Raw genomic sequence first — 21,749 nt, 5'->3', positions numbered from 1 at the left:
TTTCTTTTTTGCTTTTGAACATGTGGCTACTGATTCTTTTTGTGCATATATTCTGGGACTCAAACCCAGAACGCTGAACATACTCATCACTCGTTCTAGCACTCAAATACCTAATAGTTCAGACTACATATGTGACTCACATTACATTCTGAGGGAGTGCTTGTTTAACACTGTGGATAGAGAGCTGTGTTTTTTTCAACCTGTGGAATGATTTTCAGAAATCCTTTAAAGATCAAGATATTATTTTAGTTTTCAAAAATTTCAGCTTGATAGCTATGGCCCAGGATGAGAAATACCCTCGGATGTCAGAAAAATGAACCTCCCTCTGTGTAAGCTCAGTGAAAGGCAGCCCTGTTTCTGTTTTCAGACAACAGTGTATGCGAGACCTGGAGCACCGTGGCACCAGTGGACCAGTTCATTCTCTCTCTCAATCGTTTCTCCCAGCTCAGGTGGCCAGTTGCAATTCTGTTCCTGTTCCATGAGGAAATCCACACTCTGCCACACCAGCTCCCGATCTGAAGGCTTGAGATGCTCGTGGTAAGAAAGAAGCATTTGCAGAATGGATGACAGGCCATGAGCTGCCCCTGTGTGGACAAAGCAAGCATCATTTATCCATCAAGCGAGGTGAGGTAGTTTGATCTAGTGAAAAGAAAATTGTGAGATTTGTTTTACACTAAAATATTATTTAAAAGCACATATAGTACTATAACAATTGAGTTGCTAAAACCTAAACGAGCAGAAAAGTATAGCTTGCAGCCCAAATCTGACTCACTCATTACTTTTGTAAATAAAGTTTTATTAGAACATAGCCATTTGCACATTGTTCTCTGCTTCCTTCGCATCGTACAGCAGACTTGAATTTGTGACTGAAACCATATGGTCCACAAACCCTAACTAAAACTGTTAAGCTTTTTATAAAAAAAATTTGATCTTATAAAAATATTCCCAAAATGCTTAAGATCAATTTGGTCTTGATATCTTAATAATTCATCAATCTATTTAAAATATAAGTATTAAGCATCTACTATGCACCAGATGCTTTAGATCTTTAGATGCTAAAGATAGATGAGTAAACAAAAGAGGGAAAAAATCCCTTTCTCTTGGCATGAATTCATTGAAGTCTTCACAATGAATACTTGTGTTTTGGACGTTATCTCACCATGGAGACACAAAGATGAATATGAGTTTGCCTATACTCTTGAAGAGACCTCTCCTCATTCAGTTCAGAAAGTGAATCATATTTGAAAAAATTTTTAGAATATAAGTGAAGTACTCTATATAGTAGATTGCAGCAGGAGCATAAGTGAGTCTATGTGGCAACTGAACTGGGCAAGATGGTACCCAGAGATTTTGTTGAACATTATTTCTAGGTACGTCTTTTTGAGTGCTTGTAGAGACAATAATAAAAGTTGAACCTGGCATCGGGTAGTGGTGGTGCACACCTTTAATCCCAGCTCTCTGGAGGCAGAGGAAGGCAGATCTCAGTGAGTTCAAGACCAGCCTGGTCTACAAAAACAGTTCCAGGACAGCCAGGGCTGTGACACAGAGAAACCCTACCTTGAAAAAAAAAAGTTGAACCTATAAAAATGATTAAAGATTTCCCTTGCTAATGTTTGTAGTCCTCACCCACTCATCAAGGCCTGAATGGAACAAAAACACTAAAAAATAATTCTCCAGCTTAGGCATTTGCCTTCTCCCTGGGCCTTAGACTCAGCCTGAATCTTACAATATTGACCTTTTTAGGTCTGGATTTTTCAGCCTTATAATCCTTTAAGCCAGTTCCTTTATTAGTGCTTCATTATTTATACAAATAAACAATATTCATATAAATATTCACATATTATATAACATATACAGCTTAGAATATATATGATGCATATTGTTTAGTCTTACATTAAAACATATTGCATATTATATATGGTAATAATTATTAAAAGAAAGCTTGAGTTTTCAGGAAAGTATTTCCATATTTATCATAAATGTGGTATGTAGTATGTATATCAATGTCCAGAATGTCAATTTATCTTTAAAAAATACTGTTAATGAAAGAACTGTAAAAGACACTGCTCGTATGCTGGCAAACTTTCCACTCAGGTACATCTATTCTCTCCAAACTCTCTACCTTAAATAGTTCTTATTTAGCCTGAATTCTTCTCTGGCCACAGGAATATGCTCAACACATACAGAATTAACACCCCTGGAGCAGCCAACCAATACAGCAGGAAATGCATAGATACATATCTGAACTTCTCAGACTGGGTAAGACAATTATGAGGTATGTCCTATATGTCTTCTAAGAGTCTCCAGGGAAAATGAGTTTGAATATGAAATATTTGCCATACAGTAAATGCTTGTGCTCCAGTGAGTGGCGCTATTTTGGGATATTGTCGAACTGTTGGAATATGAAGCTTATCTAGAAGAAGCACATTGCTTAGTATATATCTTTGACAGTCTTCTTCCTTCCTTCTCCCTGATTTTCATCTAGCACAAGAGGAGTAACTGCTGCTATACGGTTCTGCTCCCATGATGTTCTTCCCTATTATGGGCCCAGAATGAGTTCAGTCACGTGACAATAGAATGTACCTTCTGAAATGTCCCCTCCTTTAAGTTGTTACAGCAGGCCTTTTGTCAAAGCAGTTCAAAAGTCTCACACAGAGACTGTGCTATCTAGAACTGCTCATTATATTGCAATGAAATTCTTCCTCTTCCTTGTCTCATTTCTCCACTCCCCTAGCAATGCTTTCTAGGATCACATTTCAAATAAGATTTTTATACTCAAATCCTGTTTCAAGGTCTGATCCTACAAAGACTTAGAAAAGAATGCAAGACTTCTTTGAAAAAGCTCACACTAATGTTGCTCATTAGCCATTCGGCCATTCATTCAGATAACCTCATTAAATGTAGCCTCGTGGCAAAGGTCCAAGGATCACAGAGCTAAATGAATTAATCCCTAGCCTGAATGTGCATAAAACCTGACAGGGCAGTTGAACAAGTGAGTCACAAATTATAATAAGTTACAGTGAGGACTCCCTCAACAGTGTGGGCGTGATACCATGATGTCACCCTATTTGCTTCAGGGGAAAATACCTGAAACATGTTAATGATTCTCAAGATAGGCTTCAACTACCTTTTTCCCTAAGACACAGAATGAGTCTCAGTATATCTCATAAGGTTTGCACAAAGTTGGGAAGTGTGAGTATTAGAAGCAGATGAGGGGTATCTGGGAAGTGAAACATTCTAGGTAAAAGGAACATAAACAATAATTAAAAGGTAAGAGGTCACTTTGTGACACAACACCACTTGTAAGTATGTCTTACAAGTCTTGCTCAGGAGTGTAAGGACTCAAACTGGGGTGGGGGGAACTCATCTTTTGTTTACATGAATCGGACCTCAAAATTAGTCACTGTAGATCAGTTGCCTGTTATGAATCTGCTATCATTAAAAACTTACTGAATTGATCTTATTCCCCTATTCAAAAACAGTACTTAGAATCAGTGTAATAATTGTTCATCATGTTTCAACAAAGTTAAGCCATGTATGATGATATATGCCCATAGTTCCAGTCCCTCAGGAAGCTAATGTAGGGTATTTGTTTGAATCCAATACTTCAAGGGCAGCTTAAGCAATGTATTGAGACTTCTATCTCAAATAAATAAGTGGTTGATAATAAGGTTTTCATCTTTAGTGAACATAAATATTAAAATATTTATATTACCGTCATTCACACTTTGAAAAGGTATTAAATTATATCTAAATTTTTGTTTTCAAATGCTTTAAAGTATTTCTTGCTCATGAATAATGACCGTCTACAGCAGTGGTTCTCAACCTTCCTAATGCTGTGATCCTTTAAGACAGTTCCTCATGTTGTGGTGACCCTCCCCCATAAAATTATTTTCATTGCCACATCATAATTGTAATTTTGCTACTGTTGTGAATCATATTATAAATATTTGGTATGCAGGACATTTGATATGTGACCTCTGTGAAAGTGTCAGTAGACCCCCAAAAGGGGTCATGACCTACAGGTTGAGAATCACTGTTCTATAGCAAAACTGAAAGAATTCGTTCTTTATTCAGTGTTACCAGTAGAGACTCTCCAGCCTATAGGCATGTGCCACTCACCCAAGTATTCAGTTCCATAGTAAGAATACATCAGGGGGAACGGCTTTCTCTTCTTCAGGGCGTACTGCTTCCCAGAGTCCAAAATTGCCTGGCATATTGATTTAATTTGTGCTGGGGTCAATACCTGAATAAAGAAAGATCAAAAAGTCAAAGTCGAAGCAGGACTTCTATCTCTGGCCCCTCAAACATTAAATCAGAGGGCTTAAAAAGGCTATCCTATATGTAAAATTTAGCCAAACTTCCTTCCTATTTTGCCACTTGTTCTCCTTCTTTTGATTCAAGTTTATCTACCCTCTTCAGAACATTTAAAATAGACACTTTAGCCGTGATAGGTTGTTACAAAATACAAAGACCACCATATACATGTTCTATCATTAATCCTTGTCATGGCGACAAGAATTTCCTCAGGAATGAACAAACGCTGATGCTAATGGATTGTGCTTAACAAAGCCACTACTCCTGCCACAGCATATGCTACATACAGGTCTGTCCCAGACATCAGACCTTTAATTGGAGGCATTTAGGCTGTGCATATAAAGCCATGTCTCTACATCAAGCCACTGAGTGACAAATTTAGAGCATCCACTTGCGTTCCCGGAATGAAAGCAACGTCCAGTTGTGCCAAGACAAAAATCACTTAATCACTAAAATGATTCCGAATTGAGAAAGGCTGAAATCCAAGGGCTTGTGGTCTTTCACATTTTCCTCAAACTGTGTATAATCAGTTTTAGGATTATGAAGGGAGAATCTGTCAAGCCTCCAAAGCACAAAGGAGCTTGTTAATATTCTCCTCTGGTTTGCACTATGCTCAGTGACCTGTCTCCCCTCAGGGGCCAACTGGATTCTTCCTTTGGTTTGTTTACTCTATTATCGAGCTTCCTGTTATGATGAAACACTTCCCCTCTTGCTGTCTTAGTTCTGTATCTCACTAGACTATCAGTCCCTTAAGAGCATCAGTCTGATTAAGTTTCATTAGTTTGAATCTCTGGTGCCTAACACAAAAATTGAGGTTGGGGGAAGAGGAAACTTTGATAACAGATGACTAAGTTTTAGAGGAAATATAAAAAACAGAAACTTCCTTCCTTTACCCCTACTCTTGCTTCCTTTTCTCTTCCCCTTCTTTTCACAATCATTTCTTAAGCGTGTATTCCATTTCAAATAAGCTTATTGTAGGTGCTGGCGCTAGGACAGTGAACATAATAGACTTTGACTTGCTCTGAGGACACCAAGCTTCCCAAAAAGGCAAACAGTAATAGAAAAGTACTGGTCAGGCTGACCTGGAAAAAGCTATCTACAGTCCAGCCTGATTGACTCTAGGAGCAAGAAAAACATCACTGAATCTAGGCCTCTCTCCTAAAGACCCATAGGGCTCACTTATCTATATCTGTCATTAGACCAACAAATTATTTTTTTAAATAAAACAATAATGATCTAAACCATAAATTCCCTGTTTTAATCAATATTAGGAAAATAAAGTACAATCCATTTTCTGGGTTCCTCAAATCTAGGACTTACTTAACAAGATGATTACTTAAAAAGAAGAATCCGTTACTAAGTATGGCACATATCCTGTAATCCAAGCACTTGGGAAGCTAAATCAGGAAAATCTCAAGTTCTAGGTTTGCCCAGCTTATATACTGATACCACATTTCAAAATGTATTCAAGAAAAAAGGAAACTATCTACTCATTAATTTACCAATTATTATTTATTGAGTTTCTATTCTAGTAAGGCCCTCACTTGATCTCATAGGGAGATTCTTGAAAGTATGGGCTACGTTCTGCCCTATAGGGAATTTACTATCTGCTGATGGAGATGAGAGACAACAGTTTGTTGGATTCATGAACCTAGAGATGGAAAGAAACGTGGACGATGAAGTGCTGCTCAGCTTCCCTAAGATTTTACTCTATCCTCAGTTCCACTTGCTCAGAAACATTTACATCATGACTTTTAATTTCAATTTTCCTTTTACTCTCTACCTATCTTTGTCTCTTGAGTTTATCTCTCTTTTCTTTCTACCCATGAAATCCCCATCTTCCTATGTACCGCCAGTGTCACATCCACCCAAACTCGGGTCTTTCCTTAGCCTAATGGCATATTTTTCCTAAATGATTTTTTGACTCAACTATGTAAGTTGTTGGCCCCCAAATTTACCTGCCATATGAAAACACTCTTTTCTTTAGTAAGAGCAACTGATTTTATACTGAATCTTACTGTTTAAAGTCTTACATCATTAATCTCAAATCAGCTCCTCCATCTTGGCTCTCTTTCAGAAAATTGCTAAGATCCTTGGAGGGTTTGGATCTAATACAATTCTAATCTGATTCCATTCACCTTTTATTTTCCTAGGAATATATCTTGCTCCTTGGCTATCCACAGGTCTTATCTGTCCTATATTGATTCTGAGTTCACGTGACAGACAATTTCTCTGGCAGAAAATTGTCACCAAATTACTAAATTACTACAGTTTTTCTATTTGTTTTTCATATTCAGAACTGAAAACTGACTCTTTCCTCGGCTGCACATGTACTCTTATTCTCCTATTTATTTTGAAGCCAAAAAACAAAAAAAATCAGCTTGTTCTGTGTATGGTACCCTCCCCCATTCTTTTCATCCTACCATTCAAAATAGGGAATGAATTCATAAAATAGTCTCTCAAAAACCTTGCCTGGTCATGCATCATGTCTGGGCGGTCTCTTCTTATCTCACAGAAACACCGTGAAAAACAAAGCGAACACCGGTGCTTGTTCAGCTGGATAGAGAGTAGTTATGCCCGCAGTTCTTTATCTCTGAGAACAGACAAGACCTACCCTTGAGTTTATTGATCAGCAAATAAATACTGAAAATACTTCTCCCTAAAAGTCTGTGTGTGGGAAGAAAGACTGAGAAAGAAAATACCCCTCCCCCTCCAACAAACAACACAGAAGCAAAGTATTGGGGCATGAGTCTTAGGGGTAAGAGTTGAGTTTGGGTCCCTTTCCTGTCTGCTTTCTCAAACATCTCATTTCCTGCTCCATCACTCAGGAAGGCGAATTGAGCACGTGCACTCCCTCTGAGGATATGGCCCCTGGGTACACTCAGATAGCGGGGAATGAGAAAGCAGCCTTTCCAGGTGGAAGGGACAGAAAGCTACAGAGGAGCTCCCTATCCACCGATCAAATTGTTCCTATAAGAAGCCTGATGCCTTCTCCTGTATTCTTAACCCTGAAGGCCTAATGCTTTGTTGATACTTTGGATTAATTGGTGTTTTTTTTTTCAACCTCCTTGGCTTAGGCTGAATTAAAATAAAGATATCTCAAAAATGCTGAAGCAGGTCTATGGTGGTTTGCTTTAAACAGTTTCATTAGTTAACTGATTCCCTTCACTGACCATGTAACATAGTCTTATTAGGCTGGCCTCTAGTATGAAGAGATGAAAAAGCAATTAAACAAATGGTATGTTTCTTGCTCCTGCCTGAAGGCTGTGACTGAACCACATCCATACAGAGATGACCTTCATTAAGGAAATGAATAAAATGGAGTAGGCTGCAAGATGCTTGCCCCACACCACAGACTCTGTACTGGCACACAGCCCCTACGAAAGAGCAATCTTTGCTAGCTGTATTTCTTTGTCTGGGCATCAAATACCATTTGCCCTTCCCCTATTGGCAGTAATTGGATTTTCAGATAGTAGCAGTGAAATCCAAGGTCTATCAGTATACTAAGGCATCCAATGCTACTAAATTTCTCTTCTCAACAATTTGAAATGCATATTCTGAAAGAAATGAAGCTGTCAGCAATGACAGCTGATGCTGACAGCAGGTCAGGTTACGGCAGGGATGGACCCATGTGCAGCTGAGACTTTGCAGAAACATGCAGGAGCTATGGGGGAGAAAGACTGTGGAGCTCACCCCAAACTCAGAGTGAAAGGAGGCTAGGGCAGAAACAATTACGTGGAAAGGAACTTAGAGAAAGGTAGCTGGTCCCTATAACTCTTAACTCATGACAGTTTAAGGAAATCCCTTTTCGGGCTTCCTGTCAAGTTTTTATACAGCACACACTCTCATCCATCCTCCCAATTTGAGTTATTTGAGAGAGCTTCAGGCTTGTTGTCTCCCCTCCCCAGAGCAACCCTTCCTGGAACAGCATGGATAGAAAGCCAGTGCTTTCTCTACTTACACTGCCATCCTCCACATAAACATCAACTCTGCTACCTACCAGTATGGATTGAACAATGATGCCTGCATCTAAGATATACAAAAGAGACTTCAGTCCTTGGGCAGTATCAAAGCTCACTGTAAATATCTGAAATCTCAGATGCATATTCTCTTCAAGTGTGGTCTATGGACCAGAAGAAGTCCTGCCACCATCCAAGAACCTTTAGAAATACAGATTTCCAGCTCCGGTTCAAAATCCACAGAATCAGAAACTGAATTTTCACAAGATCGCCAGGTGGCATGAATTCAGATGAGGGCTTGAGAAGCATAGGCTTCTGCAGTTATTATCTGTGAATTCATCTGGTATTAGATGAAAGCCTGATTATGCTGCATATTTAAATTACATAAGCCAGGCTTTCCATATTTTAAAAACACTTTGCAAACGATTTTATTTATTTTCAATTTTATGTGCATGAGTTTGTGCCTGAATATAAATCTATGATGCACCACGTGTACGCAGTGTCCAAAAGGCCAGAATAGGGATGGGATACCCCTGTGATGGTAGTTGCTGAAAGTTGTAAGCTGCCATATGGGTGCTAGGAATCAAAGCTTGGTCCTCTGGAAGAGTAGACAGTCCTTTTAACTGCTAAGCCATCTTTCCAGCCCCCAGAACCACTCCTCAACTGTAACTACCACACCCTTGGTTTCTTTTCTTTTTTCTTTTTGTTTTTCTTAGAAAGCATTTAATTGGGGGCTTGGTTACAGTTTCAGAGGTTTAGTCCATTGTCATCATGGCAAGGACCTTGGTTTCTATATTAACAAAAGGAAATTGACAAGTTTTTATAAACAGGTATTAAAGATAGTGCTTTAGAAGTCGTTTAGCAACTTAGAAAATCAATCAAATTGATGTTTTGATTTTATTATAGAGGGACAGCAAGAACTTTGTGATAAAGTTTAAAACCAGGAAACAGAAAATTGAAAGTCAGCATGGAATTCTCCATTTCCTACTTAGACATTTTTGGTTTTGATACACAGTCTCACTATGTAGTCTTAACTGGTCCAAACTCACTATGTAGACCAGGCTAGTCCCAAACTCACAGAGATCTGCCCACCTTTCCCTCTGGAGTACTGCAATTAAAGGTATATGCCCCCATGCTAGGCTCCTACCTACACATTTTTTGTATCAACCCATAGAAAGGATACTATAGCCTCCTTTCACCCAACAAACGAGGGTTATTACAAGTAGTTAGGATGTGTACTCCCTCACTACTGGTACTCAGGAATACAGCAGCTTCAAAGACGTGTCTCTTGTCTCAAGGTATGGTACCAGTAAGATAAATACCAACACATGGCATGTCTACATGACAGAAAACAATTCTGCGTTTCCAGGGGTTAACAGGGCAAAGGAGAATAGTATCCTATTCTCCACTGTAGAGTTATTTTTTAAAAAATTACCAATCTAAATAATGTCAATTTAGAATGTTACAAAGGTTTTATATAAGAACAATAATCACACATGGTTGGAGTTATACTTCTGCTGTCTCTAGGGCTGTATTCTGCTTGGGGTTCTCTGGGTTACTTAGAAATGCCAGGCCTTTCATGAAATCTCTTTAGTGGGTGGGTATTTACATAGGGCACTGAGAAGACAGAAACTTGGACCAACAATATACACACAAGTCAAGTTGAAGTTATTGATAATAAATGAAGATTCCAAATCTGTTAGGTTTAGGGTGAGGCTAGGGTTCTCCATTTCTAACAATTGCCAGATGAAGCTGAGGCTGGTGATGCTGCCTCTGGACCACACCTGAAGTGGCAAAGGACGATGCGAAGACAGAGGCTGGTTACTGAACAGGACTTCTCTTGGGAAGTAGTAAGAAAACTAGAATAAAGGAACTATAGGAAGTTTGAAAAAACAGTCAGAGAAGCAAGAGGGAGTGTCAAGCATCATGTTATACAATCATTAGATTACTCAGAAAGAGGAAGCAACAATGGGACATTGTCTATCAATATGCTGCATGCAGGAAAAACATGTCCAAATTTACAAACCCCAGTGGGAAGCGCTCTCAGCCAATGTGGCCAGGTTTGTTGTTTTCTTAATTAGTCTCCAAATGGGGCATGTGTGCTGGTGCAGAATGAGCAAGTTCCATCTGATTTTCCTGATGCTCCCTGACTATTATTATGCTGGGCAAGGAGGAATGGGAGGCAGGTTGCTGGAGCGATGATTATTCTCCAGCCATTAAAGGGACTCAACAGGGAATTTCAGTTGTAAACATTTGGTCCAATACTATTTCACTGTTGTTCCCATTCCTTTCTCATGTCAAGAAACAAGAACCAACAAAACACTGAGAGCCAGAAAATGAAAAAAAACAAAACAAAACAGGTTTTACTTCATTTTTGTGGACTGCTAATTTTTAAGACTCATTAGAGATACTGGTCACCCAGTCAGGATCCAGTGACTAGATGATGACTCAGAGCCTGAACCAAAAGCAAATCAAGACACTTACCACATCTATTTACTCAGGTAATAGTGAGACTCCTACAAAAAAGGCAGTTCTTAATATAGGGTTGTACATTGCAGTCACTGGGGAAATTTGAAAATTATTGATGCCCTGACCTAAGGCCAAATTAATGCCATCATAGTCCCTGAGGAGAGCATTCCAGCATCTCCATATTTTTTAAGTTCTCCAAATAATTATAAAATTTCAATGTTGAAAAATATTACCATGAAATCACAAATTACTGAAAAAACGTTTAAAGGCAATATGGAAAAGAAAAAGGGGAGGAGGAAGAAAAGGAAGGTTAAATGGAAGATAAACAGCAGGTTGCCTAGGTACAGAAAAACAGACTTTAGTGTACAACAAACACAAGCAGAAGGAAGACAGTGACATGCACATAAATGGATATGCTGAGTCAGGCTAGAGGCCTTATAAACACTACCCAAGGTTTCCAAGCCAGCTAGAAGTATACCACTTGTTGGAGGTTAATGATGAAACTGCAGATAGTGAGCTGGATGAGGAATCTGGAAATTTGGTGCTTGAGATCCAATTTTGGCACCATGATCATGGTTAAGTGATGAGATTTCAGTTCCCTCTTTTTTAAAATCAAGGAGTGAAGCTGAAATCTGTTCTTATATATATGTTTCTCAACTTGTTGGTGACTACTGGGCTTGCATTAGTCAGGATCATCCAGGGGCTGAGGGGCCCTTAATATTTATTGACTATTGGAAAATGACAGATTCTGGGAAAGAAGGAGCCATAATATCCAGTTGTGTGTTTAGCCATGAGGCCCTAGTTAAACTCTACAGGACACAAAACAAACAAAAATGAATATTGGAAAGAGATTTGCAGGAAAGAAGGGGAACTGATGGGGAGTAAGGTCAGAGAGGGTGTGAGGAGATCGATCAGAATGCATTACAAAAACATATGAAATTGTCAATGAACAATGTTATTAATAAATGTACATGAATGTATATAAATATAACCCGTTGAGTCCATTTTGTTGGAGGTGTTATATGCATTCAAGGATGATCACTCTGCATTGGACAACTAATAAGGCAGTTCATCCTCAGAGAAGGCTAATTTTCCTCTTCTCTCTGCAGTAATTAGTTGCCTCTAGTTTTTTGTGTAGGGATGAGAATCTTGTGAAAATTTTCCCCTTACATCTTAACATGTTCACTGATGTATCCGTAGCAATAGCATATGTATATACACATATATATGCAGCAATATATATTCAAATACACATTTTATCTGTAGTAATATAGTCAAAGAAAAAGAAGCTATCAATTTGACAGTAGGAGGCATGGAGAAAGTACAATGGAGGATAGCTGGGAGAAGCTGAAAGGGAGGAAAGGGAGGTGTAGTGATGTAATTCTACTTTAGCTAAAATAAAGTTAAGAATTTTGCCTAAAAATCTGGGCTAAAAATCTTTCTAAAACACAGCTTCCTGGGCCAGAGACTGACTGGGGAATGGTACCTGAGATGATGTATTTGTAACAGTCTTTTGAATGGTGGTGGTGTTGTCAGTAAGGGAAGCACTCAATGAGTAATTTTCTAATAGATGACCACCTAAGGCCCCTTAGGACTTCAAATTTTATCATTCTCTTAAGGTATCAGTGGAGTCTGGGTTTTGGATATAAGGAATACAGCATAGTGAAAAGCAGAGCAGAAAGTCAAGATATTTGCAGTTTCTTTCAGAAATTTCTGTGTAAAGTTGGAGTTAAGAAAGAAAGTTTCTGAAGACATTAGCATTTAAAAGAAGTCAGACCAGTGAAACAGCTCAGCTAAACCCAAGCTGGTAGCATACCTCTCAGTAACCTACTTTCTCTAACTTGGCCCAAACCCTTAAACTTCCAAGCATTGGTGTCACTGGCTAGAGGTCAAAATTTTGATCTATAAACCTGGAGGATCATTTACATTCAAACCTTAACAACATCGTTAAGCATGAATGTTCAGTTGATCATTGCACACCAGCCCTTCCCCCTGTAAGCCACTGATAAATGAATATGTCATTGCAGTATTCTTAAACCATGACACATCTTTTCAAGTATCTGATGGCTACATGACACAGTACGAGAGAGATTAGAAATATAATACAGTTCCCCGCCTCCCCACCTGCCTCTGCTTCTGGCTAACAGGAAGAGAACAATTTTGCTCTGTCATGCTCTTCTGCTTGAACACAATCCCAGAAACAATGAAGCCAGCAACTATAGACTGAAACCCTTGAATCCAAGAGCCAGCAATGAATATTTTCTAATTGTAAGCTGCTTTGTTCAGTATCTTACAATAGCAGCAAGAATTCTAATTAGCATGCTTTTTAAACTGCAGTTTTCTCACTTGTCAAAAAGGAGTTATAATAAAACCTATCTCACTGAATTGTTAGGATTCCACCAAAGATATGCAGTATGGCTCCTCACATGAAACACTTTTAAAACACACAGAAACTACCAAAGTGTGGATTCTGAAGTCCAATAATGACTCAAAGCCTAGTGTCCAGCAACATAAGCTTCAGAAGATTTCTCACAAAGTAACCCTGCCTCTGTCCTTCTCCTGTACCTTATCTGTGATCCAAGCCACACCTACGGGATGCCAGCATGCCCTAAGTTATTGCAGCAAGAAAGTCATAAACTAGTAATCTACGGCTCTTCATGTCTGCATATCTATACTTCCTCATCATCATACTGGCAGCTTCCACTGTCACTCTTCACAAAGCCTCACTCCTTTGCTTTCAAAATACCTCTCAGGTCCAACTGATTTCTAGAAAAGTCTGTGTTACTAGCTAACTAAATAGCTTCAAACAAACCAAACAAGCTCTATGGACCTCAGTTTACTCATCTGAATAAAAAAGAAAAAAAAAAGCAAGCCCAGAAAGGTGATCTTTATTTTGGTTTCAGCTATATTATTTTGCAGCTTTTGTGATTCAGCATTTTATGGCACAGATTTACAACCCTGTGTGTACAAATTTAGATTTGTGTGGATAAGATGGTATGTTGCAGTTATTTAAACTCTTAGAGTAGGCATAAAGTCATATTCTAGGTATTTTATTTCAACAAGAAGGTTATATTGCTATGTACTTCCTTTCTAGTAGAAAATTTAACAAACTAGAATTCTTTCTAAAAATAACCGTCTATTTCCTTTGGATGTAATGGGAAAACAGCTTATGGGAATCAGTTCTTTCCTTCTACCATGTGGGCTACTAGGATCAAACTCATTAGGCATGGTCAGCAGCACATACGTGCCTTTACATGCTGAGCCATCTTGTCGTCTCTACAATTCTTTTTACACTGCTTGCTTGAACATGTGCATTCATTCACCAGTCACCCAGGATCCCTTAAACAACTGACTACAACTGGGTAAGTTGAACTTTGGGTCACTGTGACAAAATACATGGCCAAAAACAAACAAAAAAAGTACATTTTGGAAAGATTTACTCTGGCCCATGCATTTAGAACTTTCAGTCCATAGTCCTCAACTCCATTGAATTTGGACTCATAGGAAGGCAGAACATGGCTATGAGAACGTGTGTGTTGCTTGGGTTTTAGTCAATCAACTTGAAACAATCTCGAGTTCAGAAGGAACCTCAGTTGAAACAATGCCCCCCCATCAGATTGGCCTGTAAGCAAGCCCGTTTGGTATATTTTTAATTGATGTTGATGTGGAAAGGCTCAGCCCACTATGGAAAAAGCCATTCCTGGGCAGGTGGCCCTGGGGTATATAAGAAAGCAAATTTATGGCCTATAAAGATGGCTCAGCAGTTAAGAAAGCATTTGATAATCTTCCAGAGGACCCAAGTTTAATAATTCCCAACACTATCATGGCAGTTCACAACTGTCTGTAACTCCGGTCCCAAAGGATTTGATACCCCCTTGTGGTCTCCTTAAGCATCAGGCATACATGTGGTACATAGCATAAATGTAGGCAAAATACTCATGCACGTAGAAACAAACTTTAAAAACAAGACATTGAAATGAGTGAGCCAGAATGAGCAAGCCAGTAAGCAGCCATCCTCCATGGCCTCTGTTTTGATTCTATAACCTTCAAAAGCATGCCTCCTGGGGGCCTACTTTCTCCAGCTGAGCCCAAACTCCTAAACTCTCTGCCATCTCTCTAAACAGTGTCACTAGCTAAGGACTAAGATTTCAACACAGAAGACTTGGGGTGGGGGACATTTTGCATTCAAACCACAATAACATAATTAAACCTGACACTTAATGCACATTGCCCACTAGGCCCTCCCCTTTAAATCATTGTTAAATGAAAATGCCATTGCAGTATTTTCAAGCCATGGCTCAACTTTTCAAGTAAAGGCATATAAAGGCACCTGTTGTCAACCAAGCCTAATGAGTTTGATTCTGGGATCCCACATGGTAGAAGCAAAGGACTGACTCAGACAAGCTGTTGACGCTGAAGCTACTGGAGAGAACGGGATGAAAAAAGATAGTGGCCACAGTAGGAAAATTCAGACTTCAGGTGATTTAGAGCATCATCAGATGATGAGCACACAATACTGTGCTAAAAAGATTAAAAATGCAGAAATGTGTGGGTGCTTATAATCATATAAACAGAAGAAGCCTTTCCTGCCTAGAAAAGCCAATTCTGCTCTGTATTTGTGACTTCCTCTATTGGTCCTCTGCTCAGCATTCATTCACACCTTATTCCTTAATAAACACATTTCAATTTTGTTAGGATGGCAGTTGTATTCAGCCCCAAGTGATTGTGAACAGCCTTAGTCAAACATGACAATCCCACTGTTTCTTGAAAGAAACATAGTATTCTGTATGTCTATATATGGTAACAGATTTTGACCAATGTGGAAATCTGCAATAAAGAAGTAAGTCACAAAACAATCCCACACCAGTCTGGAATTATGATTAACAAAAAGGTTATTTATTTAAAGGGAACAACTTACAACAGCCCCCTGCACTACCAGGAAAAGCGTCTGGTAGCCAGAAGTGGAGGCTGAAGCAAGAGAGGGAACTCAACGCACGGCTACCACTGTTTTTTCAAGCCCACACCCAAGTGGGCTGGTATCTTAAAGGCTATTAGCTGAAGGAGTGGAAGAAGCTCCCACAGCACCACAAGAATTTCTTTTATACTCTTTTCTTCATAACAGATAAAAATAAAATGGATGGAGTTGGCTGTTATGACTTTCATTTTGCTGTTATTGTGGTTTTGAGTGATACACAAAGTCTGGTGCAGAGTCATGTATTTTGTATTATGTGGTAAAGGGTGAAAAGTCAATACTAAAGAAAATTAGGAGAGCGAAAGGATAATCTGGGGAGCTTGGGTACATCATTAAAGCTTGGGTAGTGCAACCAGGACCACCCATCTCTACTCTTATGAGAGAGAGTTAATCTCTTTTGAAAAGTCACTCTTCATAGTTATTTACAAACCCATCAACTGGAGAGCCAACTGCCAATCTAACAACTTTGCAAGCATTCATCTCCATGTAAAGCAAATTTGCCCATGTGCATCTGTTTCAGCAAAATTCTATACTGCTGGAACTCTTTAATGTGGGGCCAATGGCCTGAGCAGGCAAATTCAAATGATATACCCAGTTCTGCCTATACTTGCAATAAAGCTTTCTCATTAAGTGCTACCCTAGAGCTCAGGAACAAGGAATGGGAAATAAACTGTCACATTTGCTGCCACTGTCCTAGATAATCCATCCAATGTGTTATCATGACAGCTGGTCTTCAAATCCCCAAGGCTGCCTTGGGAAGACAGAGGAAGTCCCCATGGGAGCCTCAGCAACAGGTGCCCTGGAGCAAATTATCTCCTCTTTGAGGACTTGCTGTACTCTCAACTGAAGTGACTGTGTTATGTATTACGTACTCTTGACACCTTTAAGAACTATTCATGAAAACGATTCTTGATGGAAAAATACTTCAACAATTTGCAGCATTTAAAAGCTATTCTTTCTCCTAGAAGCTTTCCACAGGAGAAGCTAAAAGAGTTGCTTTTGTTATAAATTAGAGAAGGAAATTAGAGAGTCTCTTAAACTGCTCAGATCTTTATTCCTTTCCTCTCTTACAGGTTTGGGTCATGACTCCTTTGGGGTCTCATACCAGATATCCTTCATATCAGATATTTACATTACAATTCATAACAGTAGCAAAATGACAGTCATGAAATAGCAATGAAATAACTTTATGGTTGGCGTCACCACAGTATGAGGAACTGTACTAAAGGGTCGCAGCATTAGGAAGGTTGTGAAGCACTGCTCTATCACTTTAAAATTCATTTTAATGAGTGTGCCTCTCAGGAATAAGGTAAGCAGCGAGATACAGAGCTGTCTTGGTCATGTATGGCACGTTCTGCATGTGCAAATCTATAGCTATTGTACAAGAGCAGAGGATAGTAGAGGGCAGCTACGGTTGGAAAATTAGAACTCCAGACTTAGGCATTATATTACCCTCAACAATTTAATCTTTTTCACTTCATTGTCCTCATCTGTAAAATGATATGGCTGTTCTATCAACTTCTCTTTGGTCTTTTCTTGGTTATAACAATACCTAAGTAAGGTATTAAAAAGAAACCATCTTCTTTGTCCGTGTCCAAAGCAATTTTGTTGTATTGACATATTTTCCAATAGTTTAAAAGAAAAAGAAATTACCAAATGCAACAGATTTCTATCTCAGTGAATACAAAGCCAAAGTAATCATAGCAAAAAACATTTTTGAAGGATGGAGAATGATCTATTACCTACAGTATACACAGAGAGTTATTTCTAAAGCAATACCTTTGGACCAAAGGAAGTATAAGGATTTTATACAGGAAGGATATAATTATTCATACAAGAAAGTACTTCTAGGGAAGGCACCCTTCTGAGCTTATTCAGTTAAGAGTCGTATTTTTGAGCATGCTTAATTAAAGGTCACAGTTGAAGAAGGAAAAATGGCAGTTATATTAGTGCATATTTATCTCAAGGTCATAGATGACATGTTTGAAGGGTTCAGTGGTGGATAAGAACACTTGTAGATCTTCTTAGCATACATCATATAAATGGTGGACAGGAACCCATCTGGGCATGCTCAGAACATTCATCGGGAAGATTAAGTGAATTAATAGAAAAGACACTTTGAAGGTGACTAAATCTAAGAGTTTTTCCTTGAAGGCTTAGGAGTTAATAAAAATGATTCTGGTTCCTTTTCTTCTGATTTCTTTCAAGAAAAAAGTTTTACATGGGGATCTTTATGAAAGCCAGATTGTAAAATTTAGATATAATCATTTTCTATACAAATGACATATTGAAAAAGGGAATGTGAGGTGACTTGAAATAAAGATATGATAAAGGGACTTGCTATTACCACTGCCTGAAGGAAGTGGAGGGTTGACCAGGCGGCCCTTAGTCATAATAAACAGAGGCTGATTTCCGTTTTAGAAAGAGAAATAAAAAACTTCAGGAGGAGCCGGAACTATGGCTAAAGAGGAAAGACAGGTAAATAAATACTTTTACTCTTTTAAGAGAGAGAACTTTCTCCAAGAGAAACCATTAGATTGGGCTTTGCCAAAATCCAAATGATTAGCATTGAATAAAGGAAGCAAAGCAGGCTTGTGGTCCTTAGAAAGGGAAGAGCAGGCAGCTAGGAAGTAGGGCTAATACTAAGCAAAGCAAGCTTTACAACCAAAAGTCTCTGTCTTAGACAAAGGCTTATTGTGTAAATATTTATGGAGCTCTAGTATGGCTCACTAAGATAACAGTGAGCAAAAAGAGAGAAATTTTGCTACCATGGAGATCTAGTAGACAGCCTGAATAAATGCATATCCTGATCCATGTTCTATTACCCCAATATGTCTTATTTTGCCAGTCTCCATAAAGAATTATTGTCTCAACAGTGCTATTTTCAAAAAAAAAAAAGCATCAGGCATCAGTAAATGTACAGAGTGTCTCATCTTATGTTGTTCAAGAAAAGTTTAACAGGAAAAGAAATCCATTAAGCCGCCAGTGCTCAACTTCGATCATTAGAATTGTAAATATGCAACTAGGGAGGAAGTGGCCAACTGCTACAATGTATCATTGCATGGGAACTCTTGAAAAGCAGAGGCACAAGGATAAACCCAAGTTCCTTAAAATGTATTCTTTGAGGTGATGGTAGGATCAAACACCTTTCAAAAATCCACTTATGATGCTGGAGCCACATACACTTGCTTCCCAGGGCTTTGCACTGCAAATCTAGTGCTATTCATTACTGCAAACAACACAGGTGGCTGCAACAAGGAAGACACTTTAGTGTTATTGGTTCACATAGCTTAATGAGATTTACACTTGGTCACAGACTAGACACTTAATTATAGACTTAATGCTACGTACCCTCTGGATATATTTGCTTCATTAGCTGTACTGAAAATAAATTACTGGCCCTGATTGTTTACTACCTTACAAATAAAGAAAAGCAAGCCATTCCATGATAAAGCAAAGGGGAGCTTACCATGCTTACTATGAAAAAGGTGCAGGTACATGAAAAGTGAAAAAAGTTTAAAGTACTTACAAATTAACTCTCCTAATTTATTACAAGAAGGAGTAACTGGGATGAAATTTACCTAGATGCGTGAATGTACATAAGGAATAAGTACTTAAGTTCACGCATACAAGAATGTTAATAGGAGCAGAGCACTTACTTAATATGTGTGAGACCCTGAATTCAATCCCCCACACACACCAAAAATAGGGATGGTCCAAAGAATCTTTATTTATAATAATTAAAACCTAGAAAACTCATTATCCATCAGTAGAATAAAAGATGGATAAACTGGTACTGCCATATATAAGCGGGTCCAATGAGCATGTTGAGCAAAGAAGTCATACTCAGAGAGTATTTGCTGTGATGTTCCATTCATAGAAAGTTCAAGAATAGGCAAAAGTGAAGGGTAGTGATAGAGGTCAGAAAATTGCTTTCCTTTTTGTATTTGTATTTCCTTTTTGTTTGTGTGTAGTAAGAGACAAGGTTCATTAATTACAGTTATTGGGATAAAGACCCTTTCTGAATTAGTCAAAAGGCTGTGTTTGTTTTTTGTTTGTTTGTTTTGTTTTGATTTTTCAAAACCAAGTTTCTCTGCGTAGCCCTGGCTGTCCTGGAATTTGCTTTGTAGAACAGGCTGGCCTCAAACACAGAGATCCACCGGCTTCTGCCTCCTAAGTAAATGATACAGATGGCCTATATACGAATCATGTGATTAACTCATTGGCTACATTTTAAAGACTTAAAAAATATAGTTTGTTGCATGTAAATTGTTCCTCGATATTAAATAAACAAAAATAGGTTACTCTATTGGTCAGTACATCCATCAAATAGTACAGCAAATAGTTTGGCTATCAATTAATACATTTTGACTGACAAAATGCATTTTTTATTTAATACATAAATTCCTTTGGCTATTAAGCAGTAAAAGGCACCTTTACCAGCTGTCCAGAAGAAGCCTTCCTATAGCTTTGTGTGAGACAGCAAAAGCCATGCTCCCTTCTAGGTAGATGGATTAAAGAAAAGAAAATCACCTATGAACTACTGTAGCATGGGCCAAGACTTAGTGACCAACACATCAAGGTAGTATTTCACTTCCTTTGTTCTACTGGTTCTCATAGGGTGTATCCTTATAACCACTCAAGGCCTGCCCTGCTATCTGGAAGGAAACTAGGAAAGCTCCTGAAACCTGAGGGCAGTCAGGTCTAAGGAGTCTTACTTGGACCTGGAGAATTGCCAATCTGAAGGCAGGGCTCTCTCTTGGTGATGCTGGTCTCTGCATCTTCTGCTCTCTTTATACAAGCCTGTTTTCTCTACTTCTTTGAAGCTGACCTCTCATCACACCACGGTACACATTTGAATGTCACACACACAGACAGACAAAACAGGAGAAAATGAAGAAAATCTAACATTTAATGGCTCAATCACATAACACATCACTTTTCTTACCCAAGCCTAACACAGCCAACTGCTGATATTATTTAATGACTTTTGGTGTCAGAGCCAGGATGACATAACTCCCTCTTTATTCCCTCATTTGGACCCACAGGAACAAAATAACGGCTACAACTCCAGACACTGTGTATCTATCCAAGGCAGAAAGAAACAGGGAGGGGCAGCACAAACTATATATATATATATATATATATATATATATATATATATATATATATATATGTTGATATATATATATGTTGACTGGCAAGACACTAGGAGTTTTCCTTAACATGGCCACCTGTAATAAAGGTTAAAGACTAGAAAATTAAGTAATTATCAGAGAGCATTACCATGTCATTAAAGACTTGGGTTCCTTCAGTAAGGCTATGGAGATTAGGATCTGGTAGGTCATAACATGCCTGTGACCACACTGAAACCTAGGAATCCATGTTATCTGAATATTTGTTAGCTATTCATGATCACATCTGGACACAAGTGATGAAAAGCACATTTAATTCTTTGAAAAATTATATTACTTCTCACAGCATACTAAGCCACTATCTACTGAATTTAGGGTGTTTCCACTCTGTTTTGCATTGCATTCAATTCTGATTTAGGATGCTTCAACTATGATTTGCATTGCATTTCCGAAGCTGTGGGGCAGGTATTGGTCAAAGCCTAGTTCTCAGCTTCCAGCCTAACTAAGCAGAATACAAACACCTTTTCTTCTTTTTTTTAAGATTTATTTATTTATTATGTATACAACATTCCTTCCATGTATGAGGGCACCAGATCTCATTACAGATGGCTGTGAGCCACCATGTGGTTGCTGGGAATTGAACTCAGGACCTCTGGAAGAGCAGTCAGTGCTCTTAACCTCTGAGCCATCTCTCCAGCCCCTACAAACACCTTTCTAGCAAAGTAACATAGGATTATAGCATGCATAGAGGATGTGTGGCTTTTTCTAAATATACTGTTATTTCAGAAATCCGCAATGGTAATTATCTCAACATATGAAGATATATATATTTCCTTTAAATTTTGATCTGTGTGAAATGGAGAATGTTTTAATTCACTAGCCAGTCTGTCTTTACCT

The 21,749-nt window shown here is 38.5% G+C and overlaps 1 protein-coding gene across 1 annotated transcript in view; it reads right to left on the bottom strand.

Annotated features, from left to right (window-relative positions):
• The window catches only part of LOC121442678 (lanC-like protein 3), a 104,282-nt gene that overhangs the window by 10,075 nt on the left and 72,458 nt on the right, over positions 1–21,749 (bottom strand). The window contains exons 4-5 of the mRNA XM_041644289.1: positions 4,123–4,246; positions 387–584 (exon numbers count right to left, since the gene is read on the bottom strand). Coding sequence (XP_041500223.1) covers positions 387–584; positions 4,123–4,246 — 322 coding nt within the window. The remainder of the gene's footprint in view (positions 1–386; positions 585–4,122; positions 4,247–21,749) is intronic.

Source organism: Microtus oregoni, unplaced genomic scaffold (genome assembly GCF_018167655.1).
Source record: "Microtus oregoni isolate MIOR12 unplaced genomic scaffold, Mior012 000092F_ref0000046, whole genome shotgun sequence".
NCBI classification, from domain to species: domain Eukaryota; kingdom Metazoa; phylum Chordata; class Mammalia; order Rodentia; family Cricetidae; genus Microtus; species Microtus oregoni.
The sequence above is the reverse complement of the archived record's forward strand: the minus strand, read 5'-3'. Positions and strand labels throughout refer to the sequence as shown.